The 12500-nt window shown below is 37.9% G+C and overlaps 2 protein-coding genes across 6 annotated transcripts in view; one reads left to right on the top strand and one right to left on the bottom strand.

The window, feature by feature from the left end:
• LOC125038339 (GTPase-activating protein CdGAPr-like) overlaps window positions 1–9524 on the top strand; it is a 71565-nt gene extending 62041 nt beyond the window's left edge. For 4 of the 5 annotated variants that reach the window (XM_047631811.1, XM_047631810.1, XM_047631809.1 and 1 more), the window contains 3 exons: window positions 1043–1162; window positions 2926–7532; window positions 8581–9524. In XM_047631811.1, coding sequence (XP_047487767.1) covers window positions 1043–1162; window positions 2926–7532; window positions 8581–8587 — 4734 coding nt within the window. In that variant the 3' untranslated portion in view covers window positions 8588–9524. The remainder of the gene's footprint in view (window positions 1–1042; window positions 1163–2925; window positions 7533–8580) is intronic. The other variant, XM_047631812.1, reaches the window with a different exon arrangement.
• A 416-nt stretch (window positions 9525–9940) lies between these two features.
• Window positions 9941–12410, bottom strand: LOC125038340 (NADH dehydrogenase (ubiquinone) complex I, assembly factor 6-like; the record flags this gene model as incomplete). Its single annotated transcript, XM_047631814.1, is given in 3 exon segments — window positions 9941–10188; window positions 11246–11353; window positions 12283–12410. Coding segments are annotated over 3 exon segments (422 nt in total), but the record flags the coding sequence as incomplete, so codon positions are not given.
• Between the last annotated feature and the right edge of the window lie 90 nt (window positions 12411–12500).

The following is a 12500-nucleotide window of genomic DNA, read 5'->3' as shown; positions in this document are numbered from 1 at the left end:
GTGGCATCGACTTTTGTTAAACTAGTTTTTATTTTAACAAATTGTTGTAGAGTTAAGTACAAAGAAGAATTTAGTGTATGGTTCTGTTATGACTTTTTGAACAAACAAAGCAGATTTTCATAATTTGAGATATGTATATTTTACACTAATAGAAAGTGCAGGGGACAAAATTAGGTTGAAGCCTTTGTTCTTCCTTTAATCTGGAAAATGCAAAATTTGTGTGAACTCTGCTGTATGTGTATTGTTAGGACCAAGACCATTTTAGGATGCTAACATAAGAAAAATGATTGGATTATGAATGATGATTGAAGGATATGATTAGATATAGATTACTAGATGATATTGCATAATATAAAAAGAATGCAGCCTCTGTGTTTTGGAAAAAAAAGTTTAGAAAATGCTGGTCTTTAAGTCACATTTTTCATAGAGATCTATCAGTCAAATGCATTTTCCCCTTAACAATATATGGTAGTCAAGACTTCATATATTTTCTTCGATGTAGGATGACTTGAGTGGCCTGGTCCGTGCGGCTAACAGTAGGTATAATTTTGTCTACCTTAGGGATTTTGAATATAACTCCAGCTCCTTCCTTTTGATGTTTAAACTTTTTGTCCGATATCCACTCGATGAACTTTTTTGTGGACTTGGCAGATTTAAAATCCACCCAAAGGTACTTCTACACTAATTGTTTCCATTCCTAACAGTTACTTTCTGGAATACCTTAAGGCATCTTTTAGCACTGGCATACAGCAGTGGCAGCCTTATATGTTTATGAATAACTGCTCCATATGACAGCAGAATATCTCCAGTAGGCTCAAATTCAGAGATTTCAAAGCTTGTCAAAGATGAAATCATCTATTTCTGATGAGGTTTTAACCTTTTTTTCCATCCCCATGCAAGATTAGTTAAGGATTCCTGAATGAATTTGGGCTCCATTTTTAAATCGGTCCCTCTATCAAAGCCTGACGTTGTATTGAGTCTCGGCTTTGTTGCTAAGTATCCTGGTCCTTTGTTAACCTGTTCCTGTGCTATGCCACTTCAGGACTCAGTGGTGACTGAAGCAGATATTGCACCTTCCTCATCCAAACGCCTGCGACCCGTCAAGTCAGTAGAGTCCCTTGTCTCTACCTCGGCTTCACTTCACTCTAACAGGAACTCTCAGGTTTGTATGGAAGGACTGAAGGAAAGATTGAGAGACAGAGAACCAAGGAAATTCACTGATAAAACAACACAGTTTTCAATGGAAAATCTACTTGTTTGTATCTGAAGTTGTGTATATATATATATGCTTAGTATTATATATATATATATGCTTAGTATATATACACATATGTAAACAAATACTATTTTTTATTTTCTACTCAAAAGCTCATTTTGATTTTATCTTGACCTTTTTTTTCCTTTTTCTTGTTTTTCCTTTTTTTTTTTTTTTTTTTTTTGCACATGCAATCAATTTTCCATCACCCTTAACTTTGGCAATTTCTCTTTGTTTGTTTACATCACTAAAGCTGTGTTTGCATGCCTCCATCAAAAGTATTATTTTTAATATGCTTTAAGAAAAGATGTTATTTTTGTCACCAGGGAGACTTTGACTGTTGTAAACGAAGTGACTAATGGAAGAGCAGGAAGACACACAATTATGCTCTAGGCTTTTCACTTCTTTGCTTCTGTAGGACAATGTAGCGAAAAGTCCTTCAGTTTAATTCTTGTTTTCCTTCTCTCCCCTTCGTTGTTCTGTTTACAACTGGTTCACGGTGAACCCTCCACTCGGATTGTTATTGTGTTAATAAGAGTCAGATTATTTTGTAAGGGGAGTGGAGTACCTGTGCAAGTCATTTGGAGGAAATTATTTATGTATTCATTATTTTGATTTATTTGTCATTTATTTATGATTTATAACCTTCTAATGAGAAAGGAACCGGGCAGTTTAGTTTGTGGTATTCATTCATGCTCTTTTTATTCTAATTTGTAATAAGATGGCTATACATTGATATACATTACACACTACCTGGTAATTAGACAAAAATTTGGAATGAAGTCATTAGGAAATTTGATGGAAAGGCTTCTAGGAATAATGACAACTGATAGGTGAGAGAGTATTATTATTATAATCATTATTTTGCATGGCGACATTCCAATGCTTTTGTGAATCAACTAGGAGCTTTCTGGAGGAACTTACACAAATAGTGGTAGAGTAGATGCTAGTGGAAGCTTTACGTGCATGCAGTAGATGAAGATATATGAGGAAAAATCTTGGTAGTACTTATAAAATCTTTTATTTATTATTGATTTTTTTTTTTAATGAAAATTCATTATAATTAGCATTACTATTAGAGCTATTATTGCTACTGTTATGACTGTTATTATTATGGCTATGATTTTTTAGGGCATCATTAGTATTATTCTTGTGGTGTTCCTGTTATTGTTCTTGTTCTTATTATTTTCATTAGTGTTATTATTTTTAAAATTTATTATTATTATTATCATTATTATTATTATCATTCTTTTAGTTTTTTTATAATTTTTTATCCTTTCTATGGCCACTGTTGGTAGTGCTTATAAGAAAATACTTATGAGCTGCTGTAAGAGTTATTCATCCATGTTATGGGAAGAATCAGAATAGTATGCTTCTAGTTTTATACCATAAGTGGAATGTTACATACCTGAGAATGTAACAAGACCATATATTCATATAAAAAAAATAGTATTCCCAGAGATGGACTGTTGAACTATGAGCACTAGTAATCTATTACAAAGAATGGAAAAATCAAGAATGAGGTGTTTTTGTTTTGTAATGTGAATACAGGTAAAATAAAAGAATCACCAGCAAGTATGGAAGTGATATAAAAAGTAAGCAATCTTTAAAGTCCACTTAACACATGCCTAGTTTATGTAACAGCATTGTGTTTCTTTTTTATCTTTTAGATGATGGATTCTCCAGAAAAGCGTGAAGCCTTCGACTGGGAGAGTCTGGAGAGGTCTCCACAGGATGAAAAGGAAAGTAGAAGTAGTTCCCTGTCCAGCCCCATCCCTTCCCCAAGGACACACAACCGCTCGGTCTCGCATGACTCCTACTTCAACATGCTGGAAGGTCGGTCGGGAAATGTGTCCTCACAAGTACCGGTGAAAGAGGAAGGTGAGAGTGACCTGGACTTCTCCCCAGAGACTTCAAGAATACACTTGGATATTAGTGAGCTTGACCTGAACTTCAGCACCAGTGAAAAAGACCTGAAAGGTTTTGAGGTTGATACTCTCAAGTCTACGTCAGTGGAGGATCCAGATAACATGTCTAGTTCAACTTTAGACATGGAAAATTTGAGCATGTGTTCAGAGACTGGCAGAAGCAAAGAGAATTTGAGTCCCAAAGTAGAGAAGAAAAGTCTAAAAGACAAAATAAAGTACCGGTTCACCTCTCCACCTACACAACGCAAGAATGAGGCTTATGTCAGTGATTCCAGTGAGGACTCGAGGAACAACAGCCTCAAGAGAGCATCAACATCATTGAAGGATAAGATAGTTCATGCCCTCAGTCCTGAGACTGCACGCAGAAGAAATGAAGTCGCACCGAGACCGGCCTCTCCAAGTAGTTCACCCAAACTGAAGCATGTGCGCACAACAGAAACTAATAAGGGCAATCAGCACTTAAAAACAGATCAGTCTGAATATTTATCTGGATCAAAAGTTACCATGGAGTGTGAGGGAAGCATAGAGACTGTGACAGCAGAAGTGCATGTTGAGCCAGGGAGTCGAGGGTCAGAGGATGCACGTTCGAGGCAGAGTTTAGACAGTGCTCTGATAGATCCTGAGCTTTTGGATAAAATTACACATTTAAGAACTTCACCTTCAGTCAGCGCATCAGAAATGAGCAGTACCTCTGTTGCAGAGGCCACTGTATCTGATAATGAGAGCTTCACTTTGGGAAGTATGAGTAGTGGTGTAACTGGGGAATCAAAAGAGATTGGATCAGATCATGGTAGTCTTCTTCCGTCATCTTCCTCAACTCTGGTAACCCCAGGTACACCTCCGGTCACAATCATTGCTGAAAGTACTAATTCACTCCCTGTCTCTCCTGCCATGGAGGACCTCACTCCACAGCAGGAACTACCCAAATCTCGACCAAACTCATTACTTGGGCTACCAACTGCAGAACTTCTCACTTTAGGATCAGCTCTGACTTCCCCGGAGACACCGCAGGGAGACTCCACATTCCTCGAGATCCAGTATCATCCCCTGAGTGACACAACTGAACCTTCGACACCAAGTGAGTCTCAGTTTGTCCAAGATCTGGTCGGCAGTGGACAGATTGTGGCACACCCGCCTGTTATAGAAGAACCTAGACAGTCAAGTCCATTATCCATAGACCTTAGCAGTAGTGATGACCCAGCTGAAGATGGTCCTATGTATGAAAATGTAGATGTAAGTATTACTGGACAACCAATGCAGAAGGCAGAGGTTACATATGATGAACCTAAACCATTGTTGTCTTCTTCTAGCCTTCAGTCTTCCCAAGCTAGTTTTCAGTCCTCACAGACAAGTGGACAAATGCTACTGGAGCCAGAGGTACCAGGTTCTGAGTACGAAAATTGCAATTATGGTTCTGAGTATGAAAATGTTCACTATGGTGCTGAGTATGAGAATGTGGACTATGCACCAGAATATCAGAATGTTGAGTATGAGAAAGAGAAGGAGAAAAATGAGGGAATCAAGAAAGCGGCTAGTGACAGAGAAAAAGTGCAAGGGAATTACGAAGGTGTTAGTACCTCAGAAGATGACTTTTGTTATGAGAATGTAACTCTTGCACAAAGTGAAGTTGCCATGGATGTGGACAGTGTCTATGAAAATGTAGAAACTACAGCAAAAGAATCTCTACCAGTTTATGAAAACCTAGAGGAGAGTGGTGATGAGCAGGACCAGATTGTGCCTGATGGTGACGATGCTTATGAAGAATATTCTTTCAGAGATCAGCCTGAGTACGAAAACATTGAATTTACCTCTCAGGCAAGTGCCCTTCCTGAAAAGGTACTGAAAGATGAAAAGAGTGATGCTGAAATTGAAGGAGAGATGGTGTACCAACAGGTAAAGTTCCTACGAAAGTCAATTCAAGAGGTGAATGACATGTTGAAGGTGAATAGTGAAGGAAAGCAGGTCTTGAAAGAATCTGGTGTAGATACTGCAGGTGTTACTGATAGTAATGCAGTTGCACACAAGGTGGACATCAATGACAAATCTTCAGAGCTTCCAGTCCAGGTGCCTCAGATGGGCAACACTTGTGTTCCCAGACCTTCGGAAAACCTGCCATGTTCCCAGGAATTTTTACCCCAGCCTGAGCAGGCTACTGTAGTTGGTGATTTGTGTACCCAGCCCAGTGAAGATAGTGAGTGTTTAGACTCACCTGTTACTCCCTCTTCAGCGAGTATGGCAACTGAGGTCTTGGTTCTCCCTTCATTTGCCTCCCCAACAGAGTCCACAACAGATGATGTGACCTCCCCAGTAAGTAGTGATGATGCCAGTTCTCCTAAACACACCCAAGAACCTCTTGATCAATGTCCTTCTTCTCCAGGGATGATACCACCCTTATTACCCAGCCTTTCACCTCCTACTCCTGAAAATGTACCAGTACCTCCTGCTGCCACCTCTACTCCTAACAGAACTCTAACAAGTATTATATCCCCTGCACCATGGCCTAGAACGACACCTCGCCATACACCAATAGCTGCACCCGTACCACGTCCTCGTCAATTACCCAAACTAAATCTATCCTCTCCACTAATCTCTCCGGTGTCCACTCCTTCTTCAGTGTCCATTTCTCCAGATTCTCCTGCAACCCCTGGTACACCTAGTGGTGCTTCTGCTCATGCTACACCAACAGAAGAAAATACTCCACATCAGATATTCCAACCTAGTCAGTTACCCATTGCTGTTAATACACTGAAAGCTGAGCAGATGCATTTAGACAAACAGAAAGTCCCCCAAGTAACAGGGGAAGAAAATCCTTGTGTTGGTATAGTAGAACCAAAGGTTTCTGAATTGCTGGAGTCAGTAATACCTGTAGAAAGTGTTAGTACTGAATCAAAAACCGAGGCAGAAGGGAGGTCTGTGCCATCTGCACAGTTACCAGTTCTTCAGAGGTATAAGACTTCTCCAGATTTCAGACCGAAGGTTAAAGACTCTGAGGATTCTGTAGTTTTTCAAGATACTTTGACCAAGGAGGCAGAGGATGCTAATAAACACATCAGCCTTGTGAGTGGTTCTTTAGATCTCACTGATAAAGAAAAGAGAGAAAGAATTGAAAAATACAAGGAGGAAAGGAGATCCTTCTTGAGGGAAAAGTACAAATCAGAGAGTTTTCGAGGAGAGAAAGATGAGCTACTGTTAAGGCTGAAGCAGAAGGCCACAAGCCCATCCCGACAAGAAGACAGCGATGGACGGGAAGATGAGGAAATGACCCAAAGTTCAAATGCTAGATCTGTAAGCCCAAGGCGAAGAGATGATAAGAGCCCCACCAAACAATATTATGAAGGTTATTCAGGAAGTACTAGTCCTACTAAACAACTTTTAGGAGATAATGATGATAATCATTCTTTAGATCCACCCTTGGGTTCAGAAATGAAGGAGGAACAGGATCAGTCTTCAGTATTCAAGAGAACTTCACCAGCAAGGAGGAGTTTGAGTGATATGGGCAGAGTTGGTGAACTTAGAAGTCCAACAAGGACTCGCTTCTCATCTGGCAGTCCAACTCCAACATCTCAACGAAGCCTTAGTAGTGGTAACAGTAACAGTGGTGGAGGAAGTGGCACTAAGTCTGGAGTGACAAGTCCACGTTCCAATCTAAGAAGATCTCCAGAGAAGGAAGTTCTCCTTCAAAGATCTAGCAGTGGGGAATCAAAATCTAGTCCTGCAAGAAAGACTTCGTCAAGTTCGCTAAAATCTCCAAGTTCAGAAACTTCACCTTTCCAGAGATCAGCGAGTATTGGGGGGAGTGGACGTAGAAAGAATTCCAAAGATGATATTGATGAAGATGTCAATGTTAAGGAGCGAGTAGCAATTTGGAGCAACAGTAGAGTCAAGGACCCTCCATCTCCAGAAAAAGGCGACAAAATGCAAAAGACAGAAAAGTCTGTTGCAAAGAAACCAGAGCAGAGAATCCCAAAAGAACCCACACTGAAGAAAAATCCAGTTCCCACATCTCCAACGAAAAAAACTTCGATCCCGAAAGCCACTCCCCCGTCCCCAGGAATACCAAAAGCAATTCATCCCCCCTCTGGCATTCCTAAAGGCATGCCACCTTCCCCTACTATCTTGAAGGGAACCCCACCTTCTCCCACAAAGTCATCTCTGAGATCACCTGGGAAACTAGGAGAGAGTAGCAGTGAAGGGAGCACTGTTGCTGCTGCTGGAAACACGGCAGCTAGGGCAAATGCTGGACAACAGAGACGTATCAAAGATATGGCAGCCATATTTGAAAGAGATTCACCTACAAGTGCCAAGCCAGCTGTTCTTAGACAAAGTTCCAGGGAGGAGAAGAAAGAAAGGTAAGGACTGTGGAATGATTTGCTTTACATTTGCATGGTTTTTCTATCTTTTTTTTCTTTTCATCTCCTTTCTCCTTTTTGTGTCAATTGATGATGACACCAAGAGATACTAATCAGTAGTAACTTAAAAGATTCCTTGTTGTTATGCCCTGTCTTGCATGCATTGGCACATTTTATTACAAAACTGATATAGAGCAGTTAGTAATGTACAAGAAGATTTTTTTAATCCGTTGATGCGAGATGCCCTGTGCACTGTGATTTTAGCTTATTGATTTTGTTTACATATAAATGGCACCAAAAGTGTTAAGTCACCAAGGAATCATTTACTATGCTGTGTGGTGCAGCGGTAGCGTTCTCGTCTACCAATCTTGCTGACCTGCGTTCGAATCCCTATCCCTTGCCGCCAGTGGATGGTAACCCCGGCTATTCCTTGCACACAGGGGATAGTTTAGAAGCAAAATGAAACAGACACTATGTCACACCAAGAATATCCATTGTAATAAATGGAATCAAAACTAAACTTTACTAGGCTTCCCTGTTTACTTAAGTGCATGAATTTTTAGAAAGAAAAGTTTTTATTTTGTTACTTTTGTTGGTATTTTGATGAAAATGTCAATAATAATAACAAAGATGTTGGTGATAACATTATTAATGTTAATAATGATAATAGTAGCATTAGAAATAAAAACTTTTTTCCTTAACATTCAAGGAACAAGGTGTCAGATGATGAAGTTGATTCCTTAGTGACTAAAGCACTTGTAAAAACATTTGTGTTTAAACAAAGTTGATATGACAAAACTACAATGGGCAGTTTATGTACCCAGCCCCAATGGGTTAATAAAAGGAAAAATATGTCTCAGCATTAAGATTTTGAAAACATAATGTTTGCATGAAGAAGAAAGAAAGTCACAACTTTGTCAATATGCTTATTTTGATAGGCCATTCCTACTTTTTACTGGTATAGAGATATTCATCCCATATCCACACTGCGGTAAATGTTATTCTGAAGCCTGTTTCTCCAGTGAGTAATAAAATTTCTTTTTAATAGGTATTGAAATGAACTTGCTGTTGTGCAACCTGTCACCAAAGACCAACCTCTCCTCTGAAGCAGCGATGCTATATATTCACGGGCCTACTCTGAAGTCACCACAGTGGGAAAGGTGGTAATGTCTGCTCCAGCTGGTTAGCTGAAGGTTCTGAGACACTAGTGATGGTTAGACCTGTGGACTAACACACAAGACTGCTTCTGCTCTCTACAGACTTGTTGTGGTTACATTCCAAATATTTTTCTCATATGTGCATGTTATTAAATATTTTAGACATGATATTCTCTTCATTAATTCTTTGTCTTGCTCAAGGCAAGATTGTGCCATTATGAACTTTAGCTCCATTTGATCCAGATTCACCTTAAACCCAGTTTTCAGAATGTTTCATACACTTTCTAGTGTATGTATAACATCAGATTTTTTAATGAATCTTTTTATTGCTCAGATTTCTGTGTCCTGTCATGTATCCAACTCTTCTCCACCAATGGTGTAAATAATACCATTTCCACTTGTGCATCCAGTTTGAAGTTCATAAATATTTGTGTTCATTCAGTTTGTTGTTATTGTGTGTGTGTTAATTCAGGCATAACTTTTTATATTTTTATATATGTAATTGGAATTATGATCAGTTTAAATTGTGAGAATTTATTTGTATCTATTGTACTGACTTTTATTAAAAAATTATATGTCTTCAAAGCACAAGAAACGAACAATTGTCAGATGATGTGAACTTTGTTCACAGTTAGGTAGAAAATTAGTTGATGTCTGGAATGATAAATACCTATCCAAAGCCTTTGAACAGTAATCAGAATGTTAAGATTAGGAGTATAAGATATGTCTGGTGCAAAAGTGTGTTCATGAAAGTCCATTTGTATAAAGTATCATCAGTAACCTGTTTTGAAGATATCCAGTGTAAATACTTGTATGAAATATAAATATGAATAAATAAGAATCTTCATTTACACCCCATTTATTTATATAAGGTTGAAAATTAAATATATATTTTTAACTTTTACATATTCATGATCAGTTATTTTTGGTGGCATTTCAACATTTGAAAAGGCATCAATTCTTTCCTTCAAAAAGCTTGCATTGACAAACTTTTTATGCATATCACATGGTACACATGTACAGCCTACAATATCCTTGCAAGCATCAAATTTGATTATTAAATTTTCTTCTAGTCAAGCATAAAGTTTGGTTTACAGATTTTTAAATGGGATGAAAAAAAATGTTTACGGCATTACTTTATATTAAAAATATCCACAAAACATAGTGACATGCCAGAAGGAAAATTAGACACAATGCAAGAATATGATATACTGTAATGATTCTACAAGAAGGACAATATTAAACACAATAATGGCTGCACTATGTAATTTGTTTTATTTTACAAAATTAATAGAACTAAAAGAATGAAAAGATCAATAGGTTTTCCTAAATTTTGCCCACCACAATGTAAATGGTAGCCAACTATTTCTCTTCTGGAGACTCCCATCAAAGATATTGAAGTCTGCTTTCTGCAGTGCTTTGAGGTAAGCAAACACTGCCATACTTGGAATAAGAGCAACTCGAGCTTCTTCAGGTACATCCTTTATAAAGCTCCTTGCCTGAAAAGAATAAACCAGTTAAGATGTTACGTATACATAAAAAAAAGTAAATGTTAATTTTAAGCCTTCTGATACATCAATATAAAATAAGCAACTTCACTTTCTTATCACATATCCACAATACTGTGGAACTCCTATGTCAAGTCACAAATCCTTCAAAAGGGAGGTGGGGTTAAAAAAGTAATAGAAAATGCAAGAATATTCAGTGAATATGAAAAAATATTTATACCAGGCAGCAGTGTCAATGCAAAACTGCCAGTTCAACTCTTTAATATAAAAAAACATGTATTTTAGAAGCCAGGGGCAGTATTCACAAAAGGCCATAGAATTTTTGACAAATTTAGGGACTGTCCTGAAAACAGTCTTTGACTCTAAATTTTATGAGTTGGTCTAAGGACTACGAGCAATTTTGTCTATGACTCACACAAAACTAACACATAATTTGAAGAAAAAATTACATTTTAGAAGACTCTACCATAATAATTGTGTACAAGTTTTATAAAATTACTATTGCAGTGAACCTCATGTATATTCTGACTATGATATTACTTATCTAATATCTTTTTTATGTTTACATGGCACCCTCAACATTTGTTATGATGCATCAGCTGATGCAATCATATCAAAGTTGCCATTTGCATTTATCTATGAGAAAATTACAGTAAATAAGAAGGCAATGTCCTAACTACCTTTTGACAATAAGTAAAAAAGTAGCAGGAAAGTCTTCTATATTATTTCTGATGCAGAATTATTTTTAACAATTGTAAAATGACAGGTTGTTGTAGGCGTCTCATAAGGACAATTTAAAGACAGTCCTTAAATGTGTGGGACCTCTCCAGACCTGTTTTTAACATCAGCCAAGTCGTAGGCGAAAATCAGGTGTAAGAACATTTTCGAGAAGACTAATATACAAAATCCCGGGAGTTAAAGACCATTTTTCCCATCAAAGACAAATTTCGGAGTCAATAACTTTCCGTGAATACCACCCCAGAATCAAAAACAAGTGGAACCCTTAATGAAAGTCCTGGCAACAAAAGATGCATCACAGAGTACTCACATGCTCAATGTGTTGATGGGCAATACTTGCTATATCATAAACCACATCCTTCATCTTCTGATCTTGTATTCCTCTCACAACGTCCTCCTGAGAGACACTGTGCTGCATCTAAAAAGTAAAATTTCTTGTATTGTAATATCCATGTACAAAAAGTATTCTCTTAATTTAATTTAAAAATTAATTTTAATTGATTGCTAATTCAAAATGTACAATATAAACCCTCTAATTAAAGGTGAAGTTACAATGCATATTGGGTAAAAACAAAACTTATTAAAAATACATAATTAACCTTTTGCAAAATATCTTCCAAAAACAACTAAGGATATGATTCTGAAAGAGAGAGAGAGAGAGAGAGAGAGAGAGAGAGAGAGAGAGAGAGAGAGAGAGAGAGAGAGAGAGAGAGAGAGAGAGAGAGAGAGAGAGAGAGAGAGAGAGAGAGAGAGAGAGAAAGAGAGAAAGAGAGAAAGAGAGAGAGAGAGAGAGAGAGAGAGAGAGAGAGAGAGAGAGAGAGAAAGAGAAAGAGAAAGAGAAAGAGAAAGAGAGAAAGAGAAAGAGAGAGAGAGAAGAGAGAGAAGAGAGAGAAGAGAGAGGAGAGAGAGGAGAGGAGAGGAGGGGAGGGGAGAAAGGAAAAGAAAAGAGAGAGAAGAAAGGAAAAGAGAAGAGAACAGAGAGAAGAAAAGAAAAGAAAAAAGAAAAGGATCATTAGAGTTGTTTATAAAACAACTTAAAAATATACTTATGAATGTATTTTCTCACAGGTAAAGTACGATAAATAAATTCTAACAATTAGTTTTATTTTCTACCCATCACTTCTCATATATTGGACTTTTAAGACTCAAATGGCCTATGAATTCAAGGTAAAGAGCACAGGTTAACACAGTCAAAAAATCACATAATAAACTCTTCAAAAGCTATAAAACAACGAGGCGAACCCAATTTCAAACAGGACCAACAGTGGAAAAAACTAGGCTGCGGCACGGGGCAAAAACAGAACCCGCGGAGAACCAACACCCGGATAAGGCACGCTGGGAACGTACCATAACATCGCGGGGTAACAGGACCATCCTCTTGGCGCCGAGAAAGGGGACCCCTCTTAGCAACTTCACCAATCCTTCAGCTTTCCCTACGTGGCTGGCTGCGTGGTCAGCGTGCACGTTCTCAATTCCTGTGGATTGGCTTTTGTGTCAAAAAGTTTTGCATTTTGAAACACAAATTAAGAAACAAAGAGAAAGAATTGGCAAAATAATGAAATTTA

The sequence above is a fragment of the Penaeus chinensis genome, chromosome 24 (genome assembly GCF_019202785.1).
Source record: "Penaeus chinensis breed Huanghai No. 1 chromosome 24, ASM1920278v2, whole genome shotgun sequence".
NCBI classification, from domain to species: domain Eukaryota; kingdom Metazoa; phylum Arthropoda; class Malacostraca; order Decapoda; family Penaeidae; genus Penaeus; species Penaeus chinensis.
The sequence above is the reverse complement of the archived record's forward strand: the minus strand, read 5'-3'. Positions and strand labels throughout refer to the sequence as shown.